Here is a 14,579-nt window from a genome sequence, read left to right on the forward strand (position 1 = left end):
TAGCTGAGGCCCAGGCTGCTGGGCGCTTCCCATGCCCTGGTTCCTGCCCCTTCCACTTCTGACTCAGGTGAGGTCTTGGAACCAGAATTTGAGATTGATACAGTCAATAGAAACTTCAGGTGTCCTGTTGACCTGCATCTGCCTGGAGAAGGGCCCCAATCTATCTTCCTCAGAAAGGACCCCAGGTTCTCTCCGAGCACACTAGCCCCTGCTCCTGCCATTAAGAACCCGAGTCTGCAGGGAATTCTGGGTCAAAAACTATAGGCCCCTGGATCCCATGTCTCCCTGTCTCAGAGCCTTTGGCATACTTAGGAGGCTCCCCCTGGGCCCAAGGATCAGGATAGGTGGAGGTGAGCACACAATGCAGGAGATGCCCGCTGCAGCAACAATTCTACGTTAGTGTGCCACTTTGATGATGCTCTGGGAGGACCTGAACCTCGTGGACACAAGCAAGTGGAAGCCCTTGCTGATAGGTACAACTGTAGGGACAGGGCCTGGGCCCTGGCTTGGCCCCAGTGGCTCAGTTGCTATTGCTTCAGCAGCCTGCAAGAGTGTTGCGGCTCCTGGCAGTGCACTGAACACTGGTACCAGCTCCCTGCACTGTTTACTGGGCCCACCTGTTCCCTGAACCTCGGCTATTTTAGCTCCTGAGAGGAAGGTGCAATTCGGGGCAGGGAAGGATGGAACCCAGTGTGCAGGCTATTCTTCTGCTGACCTGCCCACCTGCAAGTGGTTCCTTGAGCCAGGAACCAGTGTTTTACGGACAGGGCTGTTCAGAACACGCCACCTTCCCCAGACTCTGACGGGATCTCCTGGAGAGTGTCGGTAGTCCTGGAATCACTACACTTCCTTCCACTTTCCCTTCTAGAAAATCCATTAAGGTGAGTAATGCTTTCCTGTCCTCACCCCAGTCTTCCACAAGTCAATGTGTGAATCTTTGCTTGGAAGAGACTGATCAGTGGCTGAGAGGAAGCATGTGGGGGTGACAGCTCTGTGAGGTGTGCAGCACGGGGAGCTCAACAGGTCACCTGGGGGCTAGCCCTTCCCTCACCCGAGCTTCAAATGTGGACTTGACTGTCTTGACCCAGAATCCTTCAGAGAACTGTTCTAGGGTTGTAGGATGCTGATGGGTGTGCTCCTGCCTAGGGTATTTTCTCAGGTCAAAACACATGAAATTCTCACAGCAATAACTTAATGTGTAATATTTGTAACAGTGATTTCATCTCTAGACACGTAATGTAGCATAATGATGAACATGAACCAGGAGCCAGGCCATGTGCATTCAAATCATGCCCCTTTCGTATCCTAACTCTGTGTCCTTGGGAAAATCATGTTACCTCTATAGACTCATGTTACTGCAGTTTCCACATCTGTAAGAGAGATACAAAAGGAATCCTAACTCCTGCGGCCAGTGTGAGCATGAAATGTCCAGAACAGTGTCAGACACATAGCACTTAAGAACCATAAGTTGTGTGGACCCTCTCTGGTGACACAATGGGTTAAAGCACAGCACTATGAAGCAATCCACAGCCACTGCAACGTGAGTTTGATCCCTGGCCAGGGGGGTGACCCACATGGTGCAGCAGACCTCTCCTGTCTCACCCGCTGCTCCCCTCAGCAGTGTATTTCAGTAGATCTCCCTGTTCTGCTCCCCACTCTGTCTCTGGTGAATCCTCTCACCGCCCCTGCACCTCTGGCCTGTACCCCAGTTCTTGTATGCATAAATAAGTAATTTTTTTAAAATATATGTAAAAAAAAGAACATCAGCTAACAACTACAAACCAGAGACACTCTATGGGGGAGGAGAAGGGAACAAGGCCAAAATGGGGGTCAGGAGAGTACACGGGATTATGGTGATGGCACCTGGGTGAAGTGGTGGTGGGAAGTCCACGGGGATCACAACCAAGTTGAAAAAATGCACAAATGAAGAATAATGTAAAAAATATATAAATTTTTAAAAAGTGTGACTTGTTACTGCTAATAGTTATGGTTTAATATACAATTCTAGTAGTGATCAATATAATTTAATATACAATTCTAGTAGTGATCAATCTTATCAGTAATTATTTACAATATTTCAGGTAACGTTTGACATTAGGGATCATTTACGATGCTGAAAATAATGGATAATGTGTAATAAAACATACATAACATGTAGTACTGTAATAATTCCATGTATCCTGGAAACCTTCGTTTAACTTGTGATCCTGATAATATCCCCCAGAGACATTATAAATATTTAATATGCTCATTTGTAATGCTTTTGTTACCCTGCTACTTGTACACAGATTTCCAGGGTGCAAACCTCCCCACTGACAAAGACTTCTGAAGACACCCCTCCTGGACTCCAGTGACAACATTCCCTGCTGTGAAGTCCTTACTGCGGATTTACAAACCACATTTATAAATCTCTACTGCTGTCAAGACTACAGGTGACAGGTCTTTTGGAAAATTCTTTCTTCGAAAAGTCCTCTCTCCTTATTGTACAGATTCTCTTTCCCCTAAGTATCCCACTAAAAAAACCCCTGTTGAGTTACCTCCTTTTTAATAAATATCCTTCGACATATCCCCATTGACATCCCCACAGACGAAATCTCCCGGTTCACCAACGGCCGGCAGCACTCTATCGCCCCCTGATGGATCCTAGTGAAAATACCTCTCTTCATAGCTACCCATTTACTAGCATAGCTCCAACTGACCACTCACTGACACATCTCTCTATTCATAAATAGCTTCCTGTGACATAATTTCCATCAGCAAATCTCCCCATGCACACATCATGACCACTGGCATATGCCCCATTCAGAGATGCCTAACAAATGTTCTCACTGATGAACTCCATTATCAAATCTTCCCATTCAGAAATACCCATAACTGATATCTCTCATTTGATTAAGCCCATGTGAAAATATCTTCATTCATAAAACCCCACCCATCCATATAGGCCCTATTGATCAACCCCCACTGATACATTCCTCCACTTGTGATATTTCCAATTGGAAAAATCTCCCTGTTGGAACAGCTCCTCATGTGTTGAAACATCACTCCCCACCCTCACGACAGATGAGGAAGTAGCTTCCTATAATAAGACCAACGCTTTCTTTTATCAATAGTGACTGGCATCTACTCTCACTACCCATCCCTGAATGCCTTCTATGCCAGTGGTGGCGAAATCCCCATTTCACTGCAGAGCCCATGCAAAAGGAAATGATCAGGGTACACGTTCTCTCTCAATGTAGGGGTACAGGTAGAGGTGTTTTTTTTTCTATTAAAGAAGAATGAAAGTCTACACCAGAAACTGTTGGGACCCCAGATATACTCCCAAGCTCCACTCCAGTAGAAGGCTGCAGGTATGATCTCTTTTTTTTTTATAAGATTTATTTTATTTATTCATACATAACTGGGGTACAGGCCAGAGATGCGGAGGGTGAGAGGCCTCACCAGAGACAGAGTGGGGAGCAGAACAGGGAAATCGTGGAAGTACACTGCTGAGGGGAGCAGCGGGCGGGCCAGGAGAGGTCTGCCACGCCATGTGGTCACCTCCGGGGCAGGCGGGGATCGAACTCATGCGGAAGTGGCTTTAGTTTCTCAGTGCAGTGCTTTAACCCGCTGCGCCACCAGGGAGGGCCCAGGTATGATCTCTTAAAGGAGTAAATAAATATTCACACACCCGAGTGTACCTCCCTGTTGTTGGCTGTTTATCCTCCACTAAGCTTGCTGAGCCTTTGTAGAGAGCTGTAGCTATGATGGATGGAGATGGGACCTCTGGTACTGGGGCCCCAGACTCAGTGTCCTAGCCCTCAGCACACCACAGGGGCCTCCCCCAGGCCCGGGGCTCCCAGAAAGCAGCAATGTTGGATAGATGTTCCTTGAATCCTCTCCGGATTGGGGGTGCACTGGACTGGGTTGAGGTCATGCTTCAACTTCCCCTCTTGCGACCCTCAGGCCCCTACCATAAATCCTGCCCTCCTGGTGCTCCCTGCTTTGCTCCTGGCTCTGTCCACATCTGTCACTGGGGGAGCCTTCAGGCATTACTAGCCATAACTCAACACTACCTGTAACTCAGACATGGTACTAAGGTTCCAGAGGTTCAATAATGCCCCCTGAGGTGGTAGAGTCTGGATGGAAGGTGCTGTGCAGACTTTTACCCCCAAAGAATTATGGATGCAGAACATCTTGAATGCCTGGACCCCAAGGGTTCCCTGATAAATTTCTCCTACCCTTAGTCTTTGTGGCTTAACTCCTAGGGCATGCATCCTCAGTTAGATATGCAGCATCATGAGTTCAAATCACCAGGATATCCTGCCCATTCTTTCCCTCACTTGTCTCCCCACCAAAATATAAGTCCTGACCTTGTTCTGGAGTAGGGTGGGTCTCTGAGGCCCCAAAGCTACTGATACAACACTTAAGACCCCAGACACTCACTCCATAAATGCTCCCCAGTTCCAGTGTCCTCTCTTCCCCCCCCCCCTTCATGATCAGGAACCTAAATACAAAGAGCTCTGTGGCTGGGTCTACCTACCATGTAGCCGTGGTAACACCTATGAGGACAGGTCCCTCTTTAGGAATTCCTCATCCCAGGGCAGCCAGCCTGTCTCCGCCCAGGTGGACTCCTGACCCTCAGGTCTCCCTCTGTCCCAGCCCTGGAACAAAACAAGGACCAAGGACCTCCCACCCCAGGAGACTATGCTCCCAATTTCAGGCAATCACAGCAGTCTGCCCCTACCTTGGTGGGCTGAATCCCTGGGGTGGACTCCTTGGGGTCAGTCTGCCCTAACGAAGGGAGTCCAGTCCCACTCATGGCCGCAGGTCTACCCCTCTGGGCTCTCGGAGGGATAGGAAACTGCACCTCCGGAAATGAGTGGTCCTTCCCTGCAAGGCGCTCAAGGAGGAGGACATGAGGGGGCTTCCCAAATCTCAGGAAACCACAAAGCACACCACTGGGCCTTGAGTGTGCCCACCCGCAGCCTTCCCACAGCCCCAGGCAAGGCTTCGCCCTTCCCAGTCCTCCCTGTTCTTTCTGCCCCTGCTTCCTCTCCCCTTTTCCTGTCCTCAGCTCTCCTGTGCTCCCCACTCTCTCCCTGCTCCTTCTTCCTCGTGCCTCCCCCACCTTTCCTACTCCCATTTGCACACCCCCACCTGGCCCTTGCCCTCCCGTCCTTAGCACCTGTTGTCCTTTTCTTCTAGGAGCAGAAACCACGAGGAGAAGCACCAGCTCCAGGTGCTTCCTTGTCACCCTGCAAAGCCACATTCCGGGTCCCTGGGGTGACACCTGCTTGTCTGAGTGCCAGCAAGAACATGCAGACAGGAGCTTGGCCGCCTTCCCTGGAGACCCAACGTCTGCTGGCCTGCGGCTCAGTCCTCCCTCACGCCTCTTGCCTTGGCCCAGACTCTACTCGGCCACCTTCTGCAAATTCACAAACCTCGCTAAGCCCATCAGCCTCCCCCAAGGGCCCCCTGAAGCCTCCCAAATAAAGCTCTGATCAACTTCTTACGCACTGGGGATCCATCTGGTCATGTCTGCTTTGTGATCTGTGGAGCAGGTGACAGAAATATGTTCAAATTTTATGAAAATCCAAGAGCTGCACACTTATGATACGCCCCCCTTTCTGAACTTGTATTGCATTGAAATTAGCCCCTCAAAAGAAACCTCTCCTAACCTCCTGACCTATCTCTCCTACTCCTCCCTTCACTTCCTCACTCATTCCAGCCCTCTCTACTTCACACAATCCCCGCATCCCTAACCTCTCTGGTCCTCACCCTCAAGTGCTTTCTCTTTCCTCATTAAACAGGAACCATGGACCCTGGGCCCAGAGTCTTGGGGTCAGACTCTACGGGTCACATCATGAACCGTCTAGAAATACGCACTAAGCCATAAATTACCTGGAGTGCAGGTAGCAAGGGTGTGGAATTTCCTACCCACTGTGCCCTCCCCCTAGGTCTGCACAATTTAAGTAGATCACCAGATGAGCAGACCACCAGAATGGGAGTTAAAAGAAGTCAAACTGAGCTTAACAGGGTCTCCCCATGTGCCCTGCCCCCAACTGTAACTAGACACACTGAGCTGCAGGGCCCTGAGGGCTCCTGGCAGCCTGCAACCTTGTCAGGAATAGTTGGGGTAGCAGACTCATGCAGTCTAATGTGTCTTGCGTCACAAGTTGGGGGCTGGGCAAGCTTTCCACTAAAGCTTCAAAGTACAAGGTGGGGGAAGACTGTTCCTGCAAACCCAGACCTAGCCTCTTGCCCCTGTATGCTGCACAGTCGAGGGCTGGGGCGGGGAGGAACAAAAGAGGAAATGGAGGCAGCAAGCGGGCCAGTGGGAAGTCTAACACCTCTGCCATCCCCTACCACCACTAGCCATCATTAACTGTCTTCTTTCTGGCCTCTGAAGTTCTGTTCTTTCTGTCCCTGACAAAAATAGCCTCTACACAGCTAGAGAACAGCCAGGGGGTATAACTGTCCTACTGGCTATCAAGAATTAATGAGAAAATACAGTTATTAAGATAGTGCTGCATTGGTACAAGTATAGAGAAAGCCGCCAAGAGACTAGGACAGAGAGTGAATTTTTAGTATATGACAGAAGTGATATGGGAGATTAGTAGGGAAAAAAGGGTAGCTATAAGGCAAAAGATGAAACTGGATCCGTCCCTTCCTACCTACTTCACACGGTGTATGAAAATCCGTTTCAAAGAACACATAATAAAGCTACCTGCCTGCTATGCTGAGAACAGTGTTATGTAAGATGGATGTGATGACTATTCTGTAATGCATGTGGGGAAATGTTAAAGGATACATGTAATAAAGGTGTTTGTAAGAGGGCCTTAAAAAGAGGAAATCAGTTTCAGACAATGCAGAATTTCAGAGTCAAAAACAAAGGCTGCACGTTTATCATCCACTAAATTTCTAGATGTACCTGAATCTATATTTGGACTTTTCCTTTTTCTTCTTTTAATTTGTCAGTCTGCCTGTCCACGTGTCAATATTTTACTGTATGAATTGGAAAAAGGTTCATAATATGTTTGCTGGTGGAGGCTTTAGGTTCCCTGTAGGCTGGTAGAGCTGGTCATTCCCCTCCCCAACACCCCCCTCAACACGCCCCCACCAGCTTTTCTTTTTCTGGGTTTTCCTGGTTTTATTCCTGCACGTTTGCTTTCCCATCTTAATTTTACTAACAACCCATCCAGCTGAAGATAAAAACTTACGGGTATATTTTGAGGAACCACATTAAATTTATAAATTAAATAAAGGCCTAAGAAGGGGAGCTGACATCTTTAAGATATTAACTCATCCTATCCAAGAACGAGGGCTGACTTCCCATTTGTTAAGTGTACCTTTGGATTTATCTTTGCGTCTGGATTTAAAATTGTTCCTTATTTATTGCACTTATTTGTTGGCCAAGTTTTTTGTCTTTTTTTTCCTGTTATAATAAATGGGCTTTTTCTTCCATTACATTATTATCTTGTTATTTTTGTATATATGAAAACTACTGACTTCTGTGTGTTTATTTTATATTCAATATTATTGAATTCTTTTATTATTTGAATTAGCTTTACTATAAGTTCTGTAGGGGATTTCCAGGCACATTTTCATATTATTTATAACTAGAAATATTTTATGCCCTCTTTACCACATATATATGTGTGTGTGTGTGTGTGTGTGTGTGTGTATTTGTTTTTCCTAGGCTAATTGCATTGATCTAATACCTCCTAGTATAATGTTGGACAGGAATGGAGAAAGTGGGCATTTTGCCTTATTCTTGGTCATAGTAGAATTGCCTTCAATATTTTTTAAAAGATTTATGGGCCCTCTTTGGTGGCGCAAAGGGTAAAACACAGCACTAGGAAGCTGTAGTTGCTTCAACACAAATTCAATCCCTGGCCATGGAGTGACCCACATAACACAGCAGACCTCTCCTGAACTGCCTGCTGCTCCCCTCAGCTGTGTACTTTGTCAATCTGCCTGTTCTGCTCCCACTCTGTCTCTGGTGAATCATCTTACCACCCCTGCACCTCTGACCTGTACCCCAGTTCTTTATACATAAATAGATTTTTTAAAAAGATTTATTTATTTATTTATGCACACAAGAACTAAGGCATAGTCTAGAGGTGTGGGGGGTGGGGGGGTGTAAAAGGATTCACCAGAGACAGAGTGAGGAACAGAATAGGTGGATCTACTGAAATACAGTGCTAAGGGGAGCAGTGGGGGAGACAGGAGAGGTCTGTTATGCCATGTGGGGCAGCTCCCTAGCAAGGGATTGAACTGAGGCTGCAGTGGTTGCCTGCAATGGCTGCCAATAGCTTCACAGTGCTGAGACTTAACCCCTTCCATCACCAGGGATGCCCAATGCCTTTAATATTATCGTATGGATTTGATGATAACTTTAGGTTTGAGGTACACATTTTTATCATGTTAAAGAGATATCAGTTGATTTTTGAATGATTTTTATCAGATTGGGTATTGAATTTTGTCAGAGACTTTAAATATGGAAAAGAGCATATAATTTTCTCAGATCTATTAATGTGTTGCATCATATTAATAAATTACCCATAATAAACCACCCTTTTATTCCCAGAAGAAAACTCACTTGGTTATTAATGCAGTTTTGAACTCACTTGCTAATATTTTATTTAGTAGTTTTCATTGCTATTCATAGATGAAATTGTCTATGATTCCTCTTATCAATGCTATAATTGTTTTAGAAAAATAATGTGGAAGTTTCTCTTACTTTTCTGTTCCCTAGAACAACTTATATGACATTGGGATTAATTGATCTCCAACAATTTGGTAGCCTTCCCCTGTGAAATGATCTGGGCTTGATGCTTTTTTTAATGGGGTAACTCCTTAATAACTTTATCTACTTCTTTTATGTAAGTTGATCTGTTAAGTTCTAATTTTGGTTAACTTTGTTTCTCAAAGAACTTTTTCATTTTACCTAGGTTTTAAACTTTATGTATTCCCTTTTAGATTTTGACTTTTGGAGTCGTGCTAATGTTTTACAATTAAAAATGTGAAATTAAATCAGCATCAGAGGGATAAAACTAAAAGTTCATAGAAAGACAAAAAAACTGTATTAGAAATAAAATGAATACTGAATAAGAATAAAATGAACTAACCCATGTGATTTTTTAAATATAGTTCTTTGACTGCCCTCATCTAAAGATATAAAAAGGGCAAACAAACCTCAAAGTCTGTTAGCAGTCTTGTTTTTCAAATGGTACGTTCAGATTCTACAAATACTTTCTATATATTGTAGGATTGCCCAAATAAGTAAATATATTGATGTTGCAGGTTAGGACTGTTGCTGTTAAGAGAAGAGAAATATAAAGATAGAATGCAGGAAGGCTAGGAGGAAACCTGTGATGTGTTAATTAGAATCAGAGGTATTAGCATGACCATATTTCATATGTATGAACTTTCCTAGTTCTGTAGTTAGAAACAAGGTCTTCCTAGCAGTGAAGAGTATATCTAGCTCTCAGATCTTCTCTTTGAAATGCCATTGCCCTAGGTCTGGGGAATGAGAAAGAACAAGGTATGTCTGGAGGTGATGTCAGCAAAAATGCTAGAATCAAAAAAATATAAAAATTCTCTCCTCTGTAAAAGCAATGAGAATACTGGCAAAATTAGTCAGAATCAACTTTGTCAGAACTCTAGAAACTGGCCAAAAGGTTACAATTTAGAAAGCATTTATTTTTAAAAACTGGTTGAATCTCAGTAGGACAGTAAATTCTGTGGCATTTGAACTTTCCCTGTTCCCATTCCCTTCTCCCTCTTCACAGGTGTCTATCAAATCAACAGTCTTGAAATTCTGAGGAAACAAGTAGTCTAACTACCACTAAAGAAACTAGGACAGGGTGAAATTCCCTGAAAATTACCATCCCTGGGGAATCATCTTTATTTGATCTTTCTGGCATTTTTCTAGAAGGTTTCATCATGAGACTTCTGTCCTTTTGACCTGTCTTAGAGTCCACCCAGTATCAACAGCTTTCCCTGGGGATACTTTTCAAAAAATATTTAGCAGCAATTGTTTAAACTAAAACTTATTTGAGTCAGCAAAAAACAAGGTAGCCAACAAACTTAACAGGAAAAGTTGGGTAAGGAGATCTGAAGTATTCTTAGGGACCCAGAAAGCATCAACAATGCATAGGCTGTATGCATACCCAAATTCTCTGACTGAGGCTCTGTACAAGCAGGAAGTGAGGACTAACGCAAAATTGTGAGCAGCCTGTCTAAGCATTGAGGACATGTACCACTCAGCATGCACACAGTCCATCACAAAGGTTGGGAGACTTACTTTGTTACAGGCATTTTAACAAATATCTGTCCAATGTTAGCTGACCACTAATTAAAGGAACAGAGGTTTTGGTGGCCATATACAAAAACTTTATGACAAACAATTATTAACAGACTCAGGAAAATCACTAAAAAAAGAAAAACAGAGCAACAAAAACAAACTCCAAGGAGTGGGGAGGATCTGATATCCAGAGTTGCCTATTGTATTATTTAAACAGTCCAGTTTCCAACAAAAATCTGTGAGACATGCAACATTTCCCAAACACAGAAATATAAAGCAGTCAATAGACATTGCCCCCTGAGGAAGCACGGATGTTGGAATTAATAGACTATAAGCAAACAATTTAGATAATTTTCAAAGAACTAAAGCAAACCTTGTCTGAAACTAAGTGAAGAGATGAGAATAATGTTCTAACATAGAGCTAGAAATTATAAAAAATAGAAATTTTGAAATTGAAAAACACTAACTAAAATGGGAAATTCACTAGAAAGGCTCAACAGTACATCTGAGCTGGCAGAGGATGAATCAGCAATCTTGCAGAACATTCAACTGAGATTATCTAACCTGAGCAATAGAAAGGGGGAAAAAAGAACAGATTCTCAGAGACCCATGGAACACCATCAAGCATATCAACATAATCCAAGTCCCAATAGAGAGAAGAGAAAAAAGGTGAAAGAGAGAACAGAAGGAAAATTGAGGAATTCACAAATATGTGGAAGTAAAGTAAAGTAAAGCAACATGTTCCTAAGCCCTAATGGCTCAAAGATATTAGCAAGGAAATCAGAAGCCACTTTGAGATGAATAAAAGTGAAAACATACCAAAACTTAAGGGATGCAGAAAAAATGCTGCTTAAAGGGAAATTCATACTTGTAAATCTGTATGTATAGGTATATAAAATCAATAATCAATTTTCAAACTTGGGAAACTAGAAGCAAGAAGAATGGAAGAAGTAAAAAATTAAAGTAGAAACAAAGGAAATAGAGAATAGAAAACTGATAAAGAAAAACAAGTAAGCCAAGAATTGGTTGTTTGAAAAGATAAATAAAATTGATAAGCCTTTGAACTAAGAAAAAAGAGTTAACTAATCATTAAAATCAGGAATAAAAGAAGGAACATAACTATTAACTTTACAGAAATAGAAAGGACTGTAAGATAATACTATGAACAACAATATGTCAAGAAATTAGAAAAACCTAGATGAAACTGACAAATTCCTAGAAGATAGAAACTACCAAAAGTGACTCAAGAAGAAATAGAAAATTGGAACAGATTTATAATATAAAGAGATTGAATAAGTAAAAAAAAAGGATTTTCCACATAGAAATGCCCAGGATCACGTGTCTTCACCAGTGAATTCTATCGAACACTTAAAATGAATTAACAGCAATCCTTCACAAACTCTTACAAAAGATAGAAGAGGAGGGAATACTGTCCAATTCATTCTATGAGGTTAGTGTTGCTCTGATACCAAAATCAGACAAAGCATGCTGTCTTATTACTATAATTCCATAATTCACAACAGATACCATAATTCATAACAAAATATTAGCAGAAGGAATCATTGAACACGTGAAAAAGATTCTACATCATGACCAAATAGGGTTCAACTTAAGAATGCAAGCATGTTTCAACTGGCATGAAAATCAATTAATGTAATTTCCTTTATCCACTGAATAAAGGACAAAAACCACATCATCATATCAGTAAACATAAAAAGTCCAATATTCTTTCATGATAAAAACACTCATCAAACAAGGAATAGAGGGAAATTCCATCAATACTTAGATATCAATTACTATGTACCAGATGCACTGTTCTAACCATTTTACATGCATTAAATAATATAAACCTCACATCAACTCTGTGAAACAAGAACTGCTGTTACATTCTGCAGATGGGTAAATTGCAGTACAGAGCATTTAGGCAAGGACCCCTATTTTAAGAAGCTAACAAGTTATGGGTTTCTGATTCCTATACAGAAATTCCAGCTACTGAGTCCATGCTCTTAAGTAGTCAACTGTACTCTCTCTCTCAAAGGATGTGGAATAATAATAATGATAAACAAATTGGATTGCAAAAAACAAATGTTTGATCTTTATCTGTAAATTAACTTAACTCAGAACACCATCAACTTCTATCAGTTAACATGGTATGTAATAGTGGCAAGAATTTTTAGCATCAGTAGCAGTGTTTACTTAACCAAGTTGCTAATATTGGATCAATGTTAGTATATACTTGCAACTAAATCCATAAAACTGGTGATGATTTTTATACATATAAGTAAACATAATTTGTAACACTTGTAAAAATTAGTAAAATTTGATGGCATTAGTAACAGTGGTTCAGTCTCTACTTGTAACTGTGGCACTCATATCTTATATTCATAATCAGAACTTTTTTATTTGTAAACAATTCAATTCATAACATTCCTACTGATAATTTTTATTGTCAATCTTGATTTGAAACCTTGGTAATATTTCTACCAGGAAGAATATTTTATTTCGTTAGTAACAATGACTTGATTTCTACATGTAATTATAATGTGATTTATTAGTTATATTTACATTAGAACTCACTTTTTAATACTTGTGAGAAGAGATGCTTTAAGTAACAGGATCAGTTATTTAAATCACACTTGCAACCACACAAGTAGATTCTTGGCACTCATAAGCCCTCACAGGAAGGGCTTCAGGGCTTGACCTTCCACCTGCCTGTGGCCTGGTGACCGGCAGCTTTGCAATGTTATTGCGTGACGCCTTTCCCTCCTCCCCACTCTATTTTCCCCAGACTCACCATCTCTTTGTGATTGGGATAGAAGGTCTGGTCGATTAGAGGAAATTCCTCAGTCCCCAGTTTCTTGTGCAGTCGAACCATCTGGGCAAACTGTGAAAGCCAGGTGAAAGGTGGGTCAGCCAGTCCTTCACCTGGAGGGAGTCTCCAAACTGGGCCTCGAAGCTTGCAAACTTCCTCCATCCCCCCAAATCAGAGCGATGCCCAGATCCCACATCCGTACATGAACTCTTCCCTTTGCCAGTAGCACGCTCCCTGTCACTTACCACCCAGGGCTTGTCACAGAAGTTGTAGACAGAATGCAAAGAGTTAACGCTGGGGATCCCCGCGTACTGCAGCCCGATCACTAGACTGCGGTAGTCCCCATTGCGCGCCATGCTGAAGGCGTGCTGGCGGATCAGCACAAAGTCCGGCTTCAGAGACCTGGGGTGGCAGGAGCAAGAGCATTGAGGGTTTTTCACCCCCCAAGAAGCTCCCCACCATCCTTAGAACAAAGACCGAGTTTTCGAATCTCAGCAGCTCCTAAACATTGCATGGCGTTTTCTCCCTGGCTCACCAGCCCAGGTTGTTTCCTGGGCAGCAGCTCCTCTCTGCCCGGCGCCCATCTGGGTACCCACTTCGGCCTCTCCTACCGTCATTCATTCGTCATTCTCTCATTCTCGCTAAGGCCCTAGCTTGGGTCACCTTGCAGCTCACCAGCTCAATTCTCACAGTTCCCTGGTCACAGTCTCTCAGACTACCAGCTGTCCTCACGGCATGCTGCCCAGAGTCTAAGCTCACGACCTGGACAGGGCCTGTTCCCTCTACACGGGTCACTCCTTCGCCTCCTGTAGCTTTCTCTCCCAGTGTCTCCCACGGCCAGTTTCCCAGCTCCAGGTTGCTGGCACCACGCCCACCCAACAGTCCCTCTAGCCCTTTGGTGTTACATATTTTTTCTTACATTTCTCATGTGTGTCCCACAGTAAGTAGAATTTAAGATTCATGACAGCAGAGGGTTTGTTGGGTTTTTGTTGTTGTAAATTTTTTTGGTCTTTTTTGTTCACTGCCAGGCTCAGTACATAGACTAGCTCCTGCTGCACAAGAGTGCTCAATAACCAGTAACTAAGTATGTAGTAAGATATTTAGTAAAGTGCACACAGCAGCAACATGTTCAGCAAGTGTGATGAATTAATAACGGAAAAGTTTGGCTTGTGGCCTGCTGGGCCACCTGGGCTCCAGGGATTCTCCAAAGAGAATCAACCTCCCGGTACTCTGTGCTAAGTTCTTTTTTAAGTTGAAATATATTTGATATTTTGATATATAGCACCAACATGCTGACTTGATACATTTATAAACTGGAGTATTCCCATCATTGGGCTAGTTTGCACCTCTGTTGTGACACATCACTGTCTTTTTTGCTTTGGGAATAATTGAAATCTAGTCTCTTAGCAAGTTTGATGATTTTAACACAATGTTGTCTATAGTCACTACATTGTGCATTAGATCGCCAGTACTTTT

General features: G+C 43.0%; 1 protein-coding gene across 2 annotated transcripts in view; it reads right to left on the minus strand.

Moving 5' to 3' along the window:
- SYN1 (synapsin I) overlaps positions 1-14,579 on the minus strand; it is a 40,811-nt gene that overhangs the window by 14,497 nt on the left and 11,735 nt on the right. For both annotated transcript variants that reach the window (XM_004689989.2, XM_004689991.2), the window contains exons 4-5: positions 13,349-13,505; positions 13,086-13,175 (exon numbers count right to left, since the gene is read on the minus strand). In XM_004689989.2, the coding sequence (XP_004690046.1) occupies positions 13,086-13,175; positions 13,349-13,505 (247 nt within the window). The remainder of the gene's footprint in view (positions 1-13,085; positions 13,176-13,348; positions 13,506-14,579) is intronic.

The sequence above is a fragment of the Condylura cristata genome, unplaced genomic scaffold (genome assembly GCF_000260355.1).
Source record: "Condylura cristata isolate star-nosed mole 26May11 unplaced genomic scaffold, ConCri1.0 scaffold00027, whole genome shotgun sequence".
Lineage (NCBI taxonomy): Eukaryota > Metazoa > Chordata > Mammalia > Eulipotyphla > Talpidae > Condylura > Condylura cristata.